Source organism: Brassica oleracea, chromosome C1 (genome assembly GCF_000695525.1).
Source record: "Brassica oleracea var. oleracea cultivar TO1000 chromosome C1, BOL, whole genome shotgun sequence".
NCBI classification, from domain to species: domain Eukaryota; kingdom Viridiplantae; phylum Streptophyta; class Magnoliopsida; order Brassicales; family Brassicaceae; genus Brassica; species Brassica oleracea.
In genome coordinates, this window is record NC_027748.1 from 4,912,314 (window position 1) to 4,927,418 (window position 15,105).

At 39.6% G+C, this 15,105-nt stretch overlaps 1 protein-coding gene across 1 annotated transcript; it reads right to left on the reverse strand.

Moving 5' to 3' along the window:
• Positions 1 to 10,091: 10,091 nt before the first annotated feature.
• On the reverse strand, positions 10,092 to 10,825 carry LOC106329573. Its single transcript, XM_013768270.1, has 2 exons — positions 10,215 to 10,825; positions 10,092 to 10,131 (listed from the first exon to the last, which is right to left on the reverse strand). The coding sequence occupies exons 1-2, from the start codon at positions 10,823 to 10,825 to the stop codon at positions 10,092 to 10,094; spliced, it is 651 nt and encodes a 216-aa protein (XP_013623724.1).
• Between the last annotated feature and the right edge of the window lie 4,280 nt (positions 10,826 to 15,105).

Genomic DNA, 15,105 nt, shown 5'->3' on the forward strand with positions numbered 1-15,105 from the left:
AAGCCACCACACCTTGAAGATTTGACTTCCAGCTGATGGCTCCACCACTTGACACAAACGCATAACTAGATATTGATCTTCTTTTATCCAAATCACCAGCATAGTCAGAGTCACATAAACCATATAGTTTGAACTCTGATCCTTTCTTGAACTTCAAGCATACCTCTGTGATTCCCTTGATATACCTCAAGATCCATTTCACTGCTTCCCAGTGTTCCTTCAATGGATTGCTCATGAAGCGACTCACAAGTCTGACAGCATAGGCAAGATCAGGTCTTGTGCCTATCATACCATACATCAGACTCCCAACAACATTACAGTATGGAACATATTCATCACAGACATCACCAGCTTTAAGATCCTCTTCTGTTGCAGCCTTTAGTTTCAAATGACTTCCTATTGGAGTATTCACAGACTTAGCATTCTCCATGTTGTATGTCCTTAAGACCTTCTTCATATAATCAGCTTGAGAGAGTTTCAACGTTCCATGAACTCTGTCTCGAATGATATCAATGCCCAATATCTTCCTTGCTGCTCCTAAGTCTTTCATTTCAAACCGAGAGCTCAACTGATCCTTTAAAGCCTTTATCTGTTTCTTGTCTTTGCACGCCACTAACATGTCATCAACGTACAAGAGCAAGTAAATGTTCCCATCAGTAGTGTGTTTTATGTACACACACTGATCATGACAGCTTCTTAGGAACCCATTCTCTTTCATGAACTGATCAAAATTTTGATTCCACTGCCTTGGACTCTGCTTCAGTCCATAGAGAGATTTTCTCAACAAACACACCCGGTCTTCCTTTCCTTCAAATTCATAACCTTCAGGTTGGCTCATGTATATTTCTTCTTCAAGGTCTCCGTGTAGAAATGCCGTTTTCACATCCAGTTGTTCAAGCTCAAGGTCTTCATTCACCACAATTGACATCAAGTACCGTATAGACACATGCTTGACAACTGGTGAGAATATCTCATTATAATCTACACCTTCCTTCTGAGCATACCCTTTGGCTACTAGACGAGACTTGTACCTTTGCTCCTCAATTCCAGGTATCCCAGGTTTGCGTTTCTAAATCCACTTACACCCAATCACTTTTCTCCCTTTCGGTTTCTTTACCATCCCATGTATGATTCTTATGTAAAGAGTTCATCTCCTCGTCAGACGCCATGATCCATTTCTTCTTTTGAGGATCCTTCATTGATGACTTGTAGTCACTAGGTTCAACACATTCACCATCTTCAGATGCATACATTGCCATATACACGTAGTCATCAAACTTCTTAGGATGTTTCACTTCTCTACGGATTCTGTCTCTGGCAAGTTGATATGTATCTGGATCCTGATTATCTGAGGCTTCTCCGATTTCAGAACCACTCTCTGTTTGGGGTTCTGGTAAGATGTCTCCACCTGAGTCATTATCCTGCTTACTCTCAGATAGAACCAAGTCTAAGAACACAGTGTTCTTTTCTTTCTGCTCCACAGTAGTCTTTTCTAGATCTTTGTAACATTCTTCTTCCTTAAATGTTACGTTCCTGCTCACAGCCGCTCTCTTATCCTCCAGAGACCACACTTTGTAACCTTTAACTCCTCCAGGGTAGCCAATGAAGATGCCCTTCTTGGCTCTAGGTTGTAGCTTCCCATTATCTGAATGATAGTAACATACGCATCCAAACCTTCTCAGATGGTCTAGTTTTGGGACTGACTTAGACTATATCTCTTCAGGCACTTTGTCACCAATTCCAGAAGCAGGTGACATGTTTATCACATACACCGCAGTATTAACAGCTTCAGCCTAAAACACCTTAGGTAAGCCACTCTCATTCAAGATGCTTCTTACTCTTTCAAGTATTGTTCTATTCATTCTCTCCACAACACCATTCTGTTGTGGAGCATAAGGAATGGTTTTATATCTTCCAATTCCACTTTCTGAACAAGACTCATCAAACTCTTTATTGCAGAATTCTAAGCCGTTGTCAGTCTTGAGTTTCTTCACTTTTAAGCATGTTTGATTCTCAGCCAACAGCTTCCATTCCACGAACTTCTCAAAGGCTTGATCTTTTGTTTTTAAGAAAAACACCCCAAACCTTTCTTGAGTAGTCATCTATCAAGCTCAAGAAATAATGACACTTCCCAAGAGACGCTGGAATAGACGGTGATCCCCAGAGGTCCGCATGTATATAGTCAAGACAAGCTTCACTCGTGTGTTTGCCAGTTGCAAAACTTACACGGTGAGCTTTCCCAAGAATACACCTTTCACAAAACTTAACCCTTGACACCTTTGTCTTGTTTAAGTATCCTTTTCTTATCAGCACGTCCATTCCCTTCTGACTGATGTGTCCCAGTCTGCTATGCCAAAGATTAGTTTCATCTTGTACACTCACTGCATTAACTTCTCCCTTGTGACTGTTTCCTTGTAAGTAGTACAAGTTTCCTTCTCTTGTCGCTTTGAGAACTTTTCTGCACCCCTTCTTTACTCTGAGAACTCCATTCTCAGATACAAATGTGCAACCATTACTCTCAAGAGCTCCAAGTGATATCAGGTTTCTTGAAAACTGAGGCACATATCTGACATTTTTCACTGAAACAAACTGAGGCACATACCAATTCCTTATACTGATGACAGACTGTTGTTAGCCATTCTCACAGAACCTCCAACACTTTCGTTTAGATCAGTAAACAAGTCTTTTCTTGGGGTCATGTGAAATGAACACCCAGTATCCAGAATCCATATCTCATTGAAGTCTACCGTTGTCACCATGTTTGCTTCTGTAACAACAAGAGACTCAATAAAGTCAACACCAGTCACAGAAGACGATTCTCCAGACTCAAAAGATTTCTCCTTCCCTTTTTGTCTGCTTCTCTTAGGACAGTCTCTCTTGAAATGTCCCTCTTCACCACACACCCAACAAGTTGGACGATTTCCCTTTCCTTTTGACTTGGATCTGGACTTTTCTTTGAACTTGCTCTGACCTGGAACACGCTTAGTACTCCTCCCTCTGGAGCTTGATTTTGAGTACATAACCTCCCCCTGATTCTTATTTCCTTTTCCATTTACACTGAACTCAAGCTGCTTCGAATGAATAGAGTTCATAACCTCATCCATAGTTACAGTCTCTTTCCCATATCTCAGAGTATCTCCTTGTTCATCAAACTGCTTTGGCAGCGACATCAACAGCAGTATAACTTGATCTTCATCAGAGACTTCTACCATGATGTTTCCAAGATCTGTTATGATTCTCAAGAATTCATCAATATTGTTCTCTATGGATATGGACTCATTTAGTCTGAAAACCATATAGCCGTTGCTTCAGATACATATGATTTTGGCAGAGACAATGACATGTACTGAGCGTCCAGGACCTTGAGCATACCAGCTGCAGTCTTTTCCTTCAAGATCTTTCTCAAGATCATATCAGTGACATTCATAATGATTGTACTCCGTACCTTCCGTTGTTTCTCTGTGACCAACGGATCAGCCTTCTTAGGTGATTCTGAATCAGAATCTCCGCCTTTGACTGATGGATCTTTCAGCTTGGACTCAGCTCTCTTCAACTCTTCTTCATGACTTTGCAAAGCATCCGTCAGACCTAGGAGATCGAGATTCGCCAGCAATCTCTCTCTCCACATGTTGTAGTCAACTACTCCGTCGAACTTCTGCATCTTGATCTTTGCAGAAGTCATCGAGATCTCAGTTCTTATCACTGGATCTCACCGATCTATCTTCGATCTGAACCAATTACCAGAGAACCTGGCTCTGATACCACTTCTAGCGAATGGATTTGTATTTTCTTCGATCGAGAGAGATGGTGTGATTCATTTGTTTTACGAGAAGAGATAAGCGAAAGACTAATGAACACGACGAGATGTTATCCAGTTCAGACGCAAACCGCGATCCTACGTCTGGCCGAGGATTTCCTCGGAATTCACTAAACTCAGTGAAACAATGCCGCCATATCACTCACCGGAAAAGAAAACCCCGAGATACAGAGAACTCTCACCCCGTAGATCTCTCTTCAAATATCTCTCGGTTTTCTCTATCTCTATCTCTTTTCTCTCTCACCGTGCTTCCCAAGCTCACCGCTCTCACACTCTACAGATTACAACTCGTCACACGTCGGAGATAACAACCTCTAACGGCCTCTCCGCGTGGATCCCATTCGTAACAACCTCCTTTTGTAAAGAGAAAGACGAAGACTCAAACGGCGACGTTTACATTAAACATAAACCAACTTCTAAACCGAAATCAAATGTCTATTCTCCAGAACCGGTTTCAGACTGAAACCTTCTGATTCTCGTGGCGACTTTCAACCAATACTTCAACATATAGATTTATGTAATATGTTTGCAGTAAAAATACGAGTTACTATTTTCATTAAAATAACTGACGGGCAACATTTTTGATGTATAAATTGCAGTATAATTTTTTGGTGAAAAAATTATTAAAATATTAAAATATAAATAATAAGTAGTTATTGGAAATAAATAATAATTAAATAATTAAACAATTATTATTACTAAAGTATGCAATTTTAATAATTGATAAATAAGCTATATAATGTTTTATATTTAAAATTGATAATTATTATAATTAATATCAATAATAAAATAACTTACACAATAATTAAAAACTCCAATTTTAAATTAAAATTAATAGTAAAAATAATTTTCATTCCAATCATATGTACAATTTCATTTTGTATGTTGAATTATTAAATACATATTTATATTCTTGATATATATATTCAAAGGTAAGTCATACAAGTATGTTTTTAAGAAAAAGATATTTTGGGGTAAATCAAATCATCTTTTTTTCTTAACAATAATTGATTAAAAAAATTAGATTTTATATAGAACTGGTAAAAATAATAACTAATTACTATCATTTTAATATTAAAGATATATTACATAGTAATTTCGTTATATCATATTTAAGTTAATTATCTATTTATTATGGTTAGTAGTGTTGTGCCATAAAATAACCTCATTGTTAATAAATATATAATTATGTTACTCATCTGCTCAGCTCATTTCTAACGTCACCATATAGTAACATTATTATGAAACTTACTTTTTTTTTTTTTTTATTAACTCAACTTCAAACTTAACATTTACCAACTGTTTACAAACTCCATAGGCATATCAGCCTCTACTACATCTTTCAACCACATAGGTATTACAGAATATAACTTGGGAACATGATTCATAGAAGAAGAAGACTCCTTTGCTATTCTGTCAGCCACCTTATTACCCTCTCTTGGACCATACTCCACTCTAAATTCTGGATTAGACTTCAGCATGTGTGTAATACTCTGCAGAATTGGTGATAGGAGAGGCCAAACTTCTTCTTCTTCTCGGATCATCCTGCAAAGTGTCAATGAATCCGATTCAAATATCACCCTCCTATACCCAAAGCCAGATAAGGTTGCTACTGCCCATCTAATCGCTTCTGCTTCACACTCTATAGCTGATCCCACATGCTGAATTGCCTTAGCTCCAGCCCACATCAGCCTGCCATTTTGATCCCTACTCACCCAGCCAACTCCATTTTGGTCTCTGTCTTTTTTCCAAGACCCATCGGAGTTACATTTCACCCATGTGGCTGGTGGAGGTTTCCATTTATGACAATGTCCCGTGGGGGTACTTTTCTTAATCTCTTTCAATTCCACCTCATTACCTCTCTTCCAATCCTCTGCATCTTCTCTAGCCTTATTTAGAGTACTAACCGCATCATAATCCCTCCCTTTAAACTGAAACTCATTCCTGTTCTTCCATAGTCTCCACAAAATCCAAGGCACTAACTCCATTGCAATTTCTTCCTTTGGATACTTCATTTGGGCGCTGAGTACATGATGGATATTAGAGTAGAATGAGTCAGTGGCAATACCTTCTGGAGGAGCAGGGATTGGAGACAGAGCCCAAATTAATCTTGCATAGGGACATTGGAATAGAACATGATTCACTGATTCAGACCCTGCTGCACATCGAAGACATGTTGCATCTTTGGATATGTGTCTATACGCCAGACTCTTAGCCACTGGTAGAGAGTCACTGAGGCAACGCCATAGAAAATGTTTGATCTTTGGGCTTGTTTCCAACTTCCATATCATCTGGAACAAGGGTTCCAGGCTCGGTTGTAGCACTTGAGCTCGATCTTCATCTCCTTTCAGTATATTTTGCAGCACCCAGTACCCTGATTTTACAGTGTAATGGCCAGTTTTTGTATACTCCCATCTATACTTATCGTCACTCTTCTCTCCGCAAGGTCTGATGCGTCTGATCCACTGTTGTTCCTCCTCGGGGAAGAGACTATCAAGGAGCTGTAAATTCCACTCTTTCCCTTGATTTTGTAGTAGCTCGCTCACCTTACTGATTACAGGCAGAGTCTGTTGTTGTTGCTCCGTTAGGACGTTTATAGCTCTCACTGCCCTTGCTGGTTTGGCTCCCAACCATTGCTCTGTCCAGATCCCTGTGTTTCTGCCATTGCCAATGATCGATCTCGCTCCCTGTTTGATCAATTTCTGAGCCGAGTGTATGCTTCTCCATGCGTACGAAGGCCTCGATCCCAACTCAGCATTTAACGGGTCTGTCTTTGAATAATACCGGCTTTTGTAGATCCGGGCCAGCAGACTCGATTTGTTTGTGATCAGTCTCCAAAGTTGCTTCCCTAATAAGGCAAGATTGAAAGCCTCTTTATCCTTAAAACCAAGCCCTCCCAAATCCTTTGATTTAGTTAGATGATCCCAACTCTTCCAATGCATACCTCAAGAATCCTCCTTGTTTTTCCACCAGAAATCTGACATGATTGATGCGATCTTTCTGCATACCGTCTTGGGGAGCAGGAAGCAGGACATAGTATAAGTAGGTAGAGCCATTGCGACTGCTTTGAGAAGTACTTCTTTCCCGCTGGGTGATAGAAATCTGGTTTGCCATCCTTGAACTCTTTGACTCATCCTCTCCTTAAGATAGCTGAGGATTGATACCTTAGAGCCGCCAAACAACTCTGGTAGCCCTAGATATATCCCCTCTCCTCCTGTCTGCTCAATTCCCAGCAATCCTTTAATTGCTTCTCGTCTCTGCGATGGGATTAATTTTCCGAAGGAAACACTTGACTTCTGGAGATTCACTCTCTGCCCTGAGACCAGACTATATCTTTGTATAATGTCATTCAACACCTGAAGCTCCTCGTCTGTTCCTTTACAGTAGAACATACTGTCATCAGCATAGAGTAGATGAGTCACTGCAGGGGCCCCCGTGCAACTTTGAGTCCCGTCAACTTCCTTTCCGTTTCAGCCTTTTTCATCATTTGTACCAAGATCTCAGTGCAGATCACAAATAAGTAAGGAGACAGGGGGTCTCCCTGCCTCAGTCCTCTTGAAGGAACCACCTCTCCGTATGGTGCACCGTTAATTAAGACCTGGTACCTGACTGATGTTACACATTTCATTATGAGATTGCACCATTTATCTGAATACCCCAGCGCCCTCATCGTCTTGCGTAAGAATGACCATTCCACCCGGTCGTATGCCTTGGAGATATCTGTCTTTACAGCAATGAATTCTTTTGCACATTTGTTCCTGGAGCTCAAAGCATGAAGAAGCTCATGCGCCACCAGAATATTATCTGAGATTAACCTCCCTTCAATGAACGCCGCTTGGGTGTCTGAAATTACCGAGCTTAGAGTCTTCTTGAACCGCTTGGCTAGGATCTTCGAAATAATCTTGAAGCTGACGTTGCACAGACTGATCGGTCTGAACTCCATGAGCTTCTTCGAGTTTATCTTCTTGGGTATAAGACAGATATTGGTGTTATTGAGTCCTTCCTCAATATACTCATGCCTGAAGAAATTCTGGACTGTCTCAGTAACATCATCTCCTACAGTCTCCCAGAACTGTTGGTAGAACTGACCCGTCATCCCATCTGGTCCAGGGCACTTATGTGGACTGATGTCGAAGACTGCTTTTCTCACCTCCTCCTTAGTGATCTCTTTAAGTAGTTCTACATTCTGAGGCTCTGTCACTTTGGGGGAGATTTATTTCCATTCTTCTAGCTCCACTCCAACATCTTCGGATGCGAATAGCAATTTAAAATATGTTTCAGCAACTCTCCCCATATCCTCTTCTTTAAACCATTCCTTCTCAAAGTCGTCCACCAGACTGTGAATCTTGTTCTGCGCTCGTCTGTTCTTCGTGACCGCATGAAAGTATTTGGTGTTTCTGTCTCCTGCTCTGATCCAGTTCAGTCGACATTGTTGCCACCAAAATACTTCCTCGTTTAAGTACTCCTCATTGAGCTCACTTCTCAGTCTACTAATCTCTCCCGGATCATCCCCAGTCTGTCTTGTGGCCATATACAACTTATACTGAATCTCTCTGATTCTGAGTGCCGAATTTGGCTTGGCTGAGCGTTTCCACTGAGAGATTTGTTTACGGCATCTGGCGATTCTACTCATGAAACTAAGGTTTCCTCCCTCCTGTTCTTGCCATCCTTTGCTCACCATCTCACAGAAGCCTTGTCTTTTGCACCACCTTTGATCATATCTGAACCTAGTCTTCCTCTTCCAGTTGATACCCTCCAGGTTTGTTAGAACTGGACTATGATCAGAAGAGATCTTCCTCAGATATTGAGCCGAAGCATGTGGGAACCAATCCAACCAGACAGAATTCGCCAAGGATCTATCTAATCTGCATTGGACTAGCTCTTCGTTTCTGACTCCATACCAAGACAATTTGTAGCCCAAGTGTTTTAGCTCCCTTAGGCCACAAGCGTGAATCATGTCTCTGAACTCCTTCCCTTCTTCGGCTGTTCTTTCTACGCCTCCTGATTTTTCATCTTGATCCACCATCTCGTTAAAATCTCCAGTGAGCAGCCAAGGTTCAGCTCTTTTGATACCAATTCGCATTAAACGTTCCCAGACCAAACCTCTTTTGCTCTTTACTGGATCCCCATAAACTCCTGTCAGAAAGAAACTCTTATCTTGCCACTCCACCTTCATGTCAATCAATCTTCTATTCGCTTGTTGGATGGCAATTTTGCAAGAGTCTCTCCACAATACTGCTAATCCCCCACTTCTACCTATTGGTTCCAGTGTGTACAGATCGTGGAACCCTAACTTTTCCGCCACACTCTCCATGTATCTCCTTTTGTTTTTGGTCTCGCTGAGGAATATTATCTCAGGAAGATATTGACCTTGTATCTCCTGTAGATGTCGAACTGTCGGGGTATTCCCCACCCCCTGACAGTTCCAACTCAATATCCTCATGGGGTGTTCGAAGGGTTGGAATCAAACATCAACCCTTCTTTCAAATTGCTTCCACTTGTCAGTACTATCCCTCGGATAGAGTGACTTGGAACTATAGCTGCTACTGCAGCAGAATGATTCTTCTCACACGACTGACCTCCCAATCTCTGGAAGACTGATGAAGGAGACTTTTCTTCAATGCGCGAAGCGAGCTTTACCTTTTTCGAGCTTCTCTCATCACTCCTGCTAAGTCTTCTTCTTTTCGAAGGCTGAGTTTCTTCTTTCTTCTTATCTATCTCTTGAGGGATCACTGTTGTGATACCCAGCCTTTCGAACACTGAGCCAGAGCCTCGGCTTCCATTGCTAGACTCTCCTTTCGATCCTTTGTCGCCTTGGTCGCCTCCTTTGAGTAGAGGGGTTCTAGAGCCTCCTGATCCTCCAGATTTTTTGGTTTCCTTATCCTCCTCCAAACGGTGTCCACCAAGTCTTTCAAAAACCGTAGGAGTCATATGACTTGCGCCTGAAGATCCACCACTCTTCCTCCCTCCACCAGGACTCTCTCCTCTATTTTGCTTAAAGTTGGACTCTTCTGTGCTCCTTGTTTGTTTGGACCCTCCTGTGCCTGAGGATGTATTGGCCCTGGTTGATTTAGGTCTCCACACTTTACATGTGGCCTCTGGAAGGTCCATCTCGTACTGTTCTCTACTTTCCTTGCCTTTGCCAAATCTGCTCTCAGAGTGATTCGAGATCGATCTGGATCTGTTCTCTACCTGCTTTCCCTTGCTCATTTTGCCCTTAGCATTCTTCATTGGCAGGTCTCCCTGGGGCCCTCTGTTCTGTAGTCGTCTGTTTTCATTGAATCTCCGTGAGCTCTCCAACTGGGGTACATTCTCTACAGGCTCAGCAAACTGGCAATGCGTCTGATCATGAGTCAGCCGTTTGCAGAGGAAGCAGACTTTTAATAGCTTCTCATACTCCAGCTCTGTAGGAACCACTTCAACAGATTTGAATCTTGCTGTACGACGGAATTGAAGCGGTTCCTCTGTACTTATCCAAACCTGCGCTCTGATATATTCCACTGAAGTAGAGTTCTTAGCATGAAGCTCCACCTTCTCGACTTTCCCCAAGGGACCAAGCAAGTAGTCCACAGTTTGTTTATTCAGCAGGTGAACTGGCAAGCCTCTAATTCTGATCCAGAACAGGATCCTAGTGAGATACTCGGGGCCAGGGCTCGGAGTCCACTGTTCTAGAGCTACTATCCACCCGTTGACGAACCAGGGTCCTCTTGTTAGGACGTGGTGGAGATCTCGGTCGGATTGGAAGATAAACTGAGCCCGGTTCTCTCCCACTCCTCTTTCATGTGTTCTATCTTCCAGACCCCAGATTGGGGGAAGCGCTTTAACCAAACCTCCAACTTTGTGGACCGTCGGGTTTAGACATCTCACTACCACACTAAGTGAGTTTTCTTCAATCAAGTCGTCATTTTCCACATCTGGGATGTCGACTATGTCTCCTTCCTCGAGGAACTCCAGATCTCTTAGTTCCTCCACCAGAGAGATTTCCTTCTTCTTCCTTGGGCGGAACATCTTTTAATCTTTTTTCAGCTACCACTAAAACAGAAGCCACACCGGCCTAATGATCGACAGCGACGAATGTGTCTTCACTCGTTGTCAGAAGAGTCAGTTTCTTTCTATGCGGGTTGAGATAAGGTTGCAGTAGATAAAACTTGTACTCTATTGAGAAGCATTAATCGGGTTTGATTTGCTTATTGAGGTCTCTAGGGTTTCAGATCTGGGGTTTGGGTGAGCGGCGCAAGGGGAACCTTTTCGCTTTCATATTTCTGTCGGTAGCAAAGGGTCTTACTTTTTTTTTATTATGAAACTTACTTTTGTTCTCGTTTCTTTCCTTTTTTTTTGTTTTTAAGAAATTATTAAATGCTAACTCAACCTTAAAACATAAGATTTTTTTTGATGTTGAGTTAACTTTTGAGTTAGCAATTTTATAAAAGGAGTAACTCAAAATTGTACTTCAACCATAACACATATTAAATCAATCTTAAAATCAAAATTTTCAAATTAATGTATGATTGGTAATATTTTTGAGTTACAACCATAAATCAAACTAAATCATTTCTAACTCATGTCACTAATCAAAGCCATAATGTTTTACACTTCATCTCAAAATCTGCAAGAAACATATTGGGCCTAAGTAGGCTTGTCGTAGGCAGCACTTTGTATATATTTTGAGTTCAGCCCGGACAGAAATTAATTATGGGGTTTACCCCGTTTCATTTTTCAAGTTTCTAGTGTTGAGTGTGTTAAAGAAAATTTGTGTAAATAAATGATAATTTTCAGTTTTTTTTTTCGTGTAGCATTTACGCTTACAACCTAGAATACATCAAAATGGTTACTCAAGCGCACACAAAAGATGAAATGTTAAGTCACTTGAAACTCTTTTGATATAGATAGACATATATAATAATAATTAATGAAAATGTCCCAATTATCTTTCTTAAAAGAAAAATGGGTGGCTTTTAAAAACTTGTTGAAATAAATATACATGAGTATCATGGAGGAATTGGATACAGCCATGCTTAATGTTCAGAACGAGACATAATATTCTATACTATTCTCTGGAAGTCTAGAAATGACTTACATTAAAACAATTGATAAAATATTGTAGTCTTGATACAAGTTTTTGCATGTACTAACTACCTATATATGTTTCTGCAGGTTTATGTTCGGACTCATCTGAAAAGTTTAAACATGTCAATGGAGTCTGTTAGAACACTGGTTAGAGCAGAAGCGAAGACTTATACAGTTTATGTTGTCGCTCCATTAGTTTCTCGCGTAAGAGCTAAGAAAAAAGTGTTTTTATTTTGTAAAGCGAGTTTCTTTGCGTACAGGGGATATAGGCATATAGGGAAAAAGCAAATTTCTTATATTTTGTATATTTAAAGATAAGAATGGAAAAGCTGGAGAAATACCATCTCAAATCAACTTGTATCATCCATGGCAATCAAGTCATTTACTTGTACACCTTGGAGTAAATAAAAATGACATTTTCTTTCCTAATGTTATAACTGTTTTTCTGATGATTTAAAATAACGTTTTTCTGATTGACAGTATAAAATAAAACCTTTCAAAAAATTTCTCTGTTAGAATTACTTATTTGTCTTGTGAAGGAAGTAAAGAAACATTCGTTCAACTGTACCCAGCAAAAGACAAATCCAAAAGAGCGTGACAGTAAAATTTGTTAAAAAGAAAGAGCTTAATTATTCCTCTTTGACCGATCCCGTCGTCAATGATTTGTTCCGTTTTCGTTTTCCCTTTTTTTTCTTTTTCATTTTGTATATATACACATGATATTAAATTAGGCAGGACTTTCTATTTACTACTAATTAGTAACCAAATTATCACTTATAATTTTTTTATTAAATATTAGGCGTTGCTACAATTTTATACACAAAAAAAAAAACAAATTATGCCAACTTTGTTCAAACAAATTCGACAAGAAACCAAGTTGTACTTATGAAAAATGTAAACCTCCTCAAAATTGAGTTATCTCTTTCACTGTGAGCATATCCTTCGGATATAACATGTATAACCATTTTTTTTTGAGAAAAAACATGTATAACCATTTTTTTTTTGAGAAAAAACATGTATAACCTTTAAACGTTACTAATACACACACACACATCTATATATATATAAAGTTAATGTTCCCAACAAAACAAAAGTAAAGATACGTATATGAGCTTTATTTTGGGATACGACGTTAGATGACCAAAAGAATTCTGTTAAACGAAATTTTTTTCTTTTAAAGTTTTTAAAATAATGAAAACTATCAATAAAAGATGTAAAAGGTTAAAAATGCTCTTTGACTGCTATAGTTGAACATTATACTGCATTTCGTAATATCGTATAGCCACTTTATTCCCATTTTCATTTTCTTAAAAAAGTAGATAGTTAATAACATGAATACAGAAGGAAATAAAAGAAACACTGTCCAATAACTAAATTAAGCTTTCGATAGATCAATCATTTAGTCTATATAATTAAGTAATTAACGAACAGAAATACAGTACTGTCAAACAATATAAATACACTTAACTGTTATAGATCAATAATGTTACTGAAGCGTAAAATCATAAGTAGAATTATCTAATTATTAATTTAAATAATTAAATTTGCTAATTTGCCTATTTGTGTGTGAGTTTAACAAGCGCCCTTGAATTTTTTTTTAAATCTAGTGTTTAGTAAAGTTGGATAGTAGTTTATGAAAGCCAAGTTACAAAAAAAAAAGTTGGATAGTAGAAAACCATTTACATCAAAAGTTTGTCGGGTGTGACCCGATCGGAAGTGCATCGACCGACGATGTCTTCTCCGAGATCCAGCGGCTATGGGACATCCTCGTCAAAACCAGATAAGTTTTTATCAGAAATGTATTCTACATTTTGATTTGGTAAATGGCTGTAAAGTGAATAAAATGTTCTGAAGGAATAAACATTAACTATCATGCTTCTTTATCCAATCTAGTCAAGCTAATTTTCTTTTTCCGTATACAATACCCGTAAAGTTGTGAATATATAATGATGCATTATCTATATAAAGAAAGGCCTACACTAAAAGACGTTCTCCTCCTCCTCGACGACTCTTGAAGACACCGACGCTCTAGATATGTTCCGGCAAGTGTACCCGCTCCGGTTCCGGCTCCGTTCGTCTCTGTTTCTTTCTGCCTCTTGCTATCTCCTCTTTCTTTCGTTGATATGCTCGCGACCCTGGTGATGGAAGACGACTGTGTCGCTCAGATCTTGTCAAGTAGATCTTGATTTTGGGCCTCGTTCTTCCCTCTCTGGTGAAGTGGCGAGACGATAGAAGTTATGGAGGTTAGAGGGGGGGTCGGCTTTTAGACTTAGGGTTTGGAATCCCAATTTTCCGTTCGTTCTGTTTATGAAACTTGGTTGGTTTTGAACTGTTTGGAGAGGTTGGGCTTGGTGTGTTGTCTCTGTTCTTTGAAGTTAACTCTTGTGGTTGTTGATCTTCGAGGGTCAGAACCTTTTACGAGCTCTATTTTAGTTTTGAGGAGAATCGGAGGGAAATAGATGTTTTTAGGAGACAATGCTCCATTGTTGGTCGTTTGTCTTCGTTCGTGATTGTCCTGGATTTGGAGTGGAGTGTTTTTATTCAGCTACCGGCTGTGTGAATAAGACATGTTCGGGAAGCTTTTATAGGCTTCGCAGTAGAGTGTTGGGCGTATGAGGCGCGTGGAGAGCACAATCAAGGTCCAATGGCAAGTCTTAGTTGGGATTGAAGGGTGTGTACTGCACGGTTAAGGATTCTAACCTTTCTCGAATCTGTTTATGTGTTGGTGATGCTCGTGCGCGTCCGGTCTACCTCGATGATCTTCTCCTCTGGTGTTATTTGTGGATGTGTTCTTGTTAGGTATGTCCGTCCTTGAGTGCAAGGTAGTGCTCTCCTCTCTTTTAGTGATCTATCCCTTCCTTATTTTAGCATAAGTTGTGTTCTTTGTTGTTGTTTTACTCTTGGTACTGAGGGGTGTTGTTTTACCCCGTCGGCTTATGGTTCCACAAAGGTTCTGTTCTTTTGCCGGTTCTGTGTAAAGCATGGTTATTTCAATATTAATTCAACAGATAGACAAAAAATAATAATGATGCATTATGTTTTTCTTACTTTTTTTGTTCGACTTTAAAACCGATTTCTTTTATCTAACCTGGAGGTAATGATTTTGTGAAAGAAAGATAATCGATCTGATAAAAGTAACCCAAGCTGCACCCTTTATACCATTGGAAGATTTACTTTCTTTTGAAAAACTTTAAATTCACATAAAAAGAAGATTTATAAAG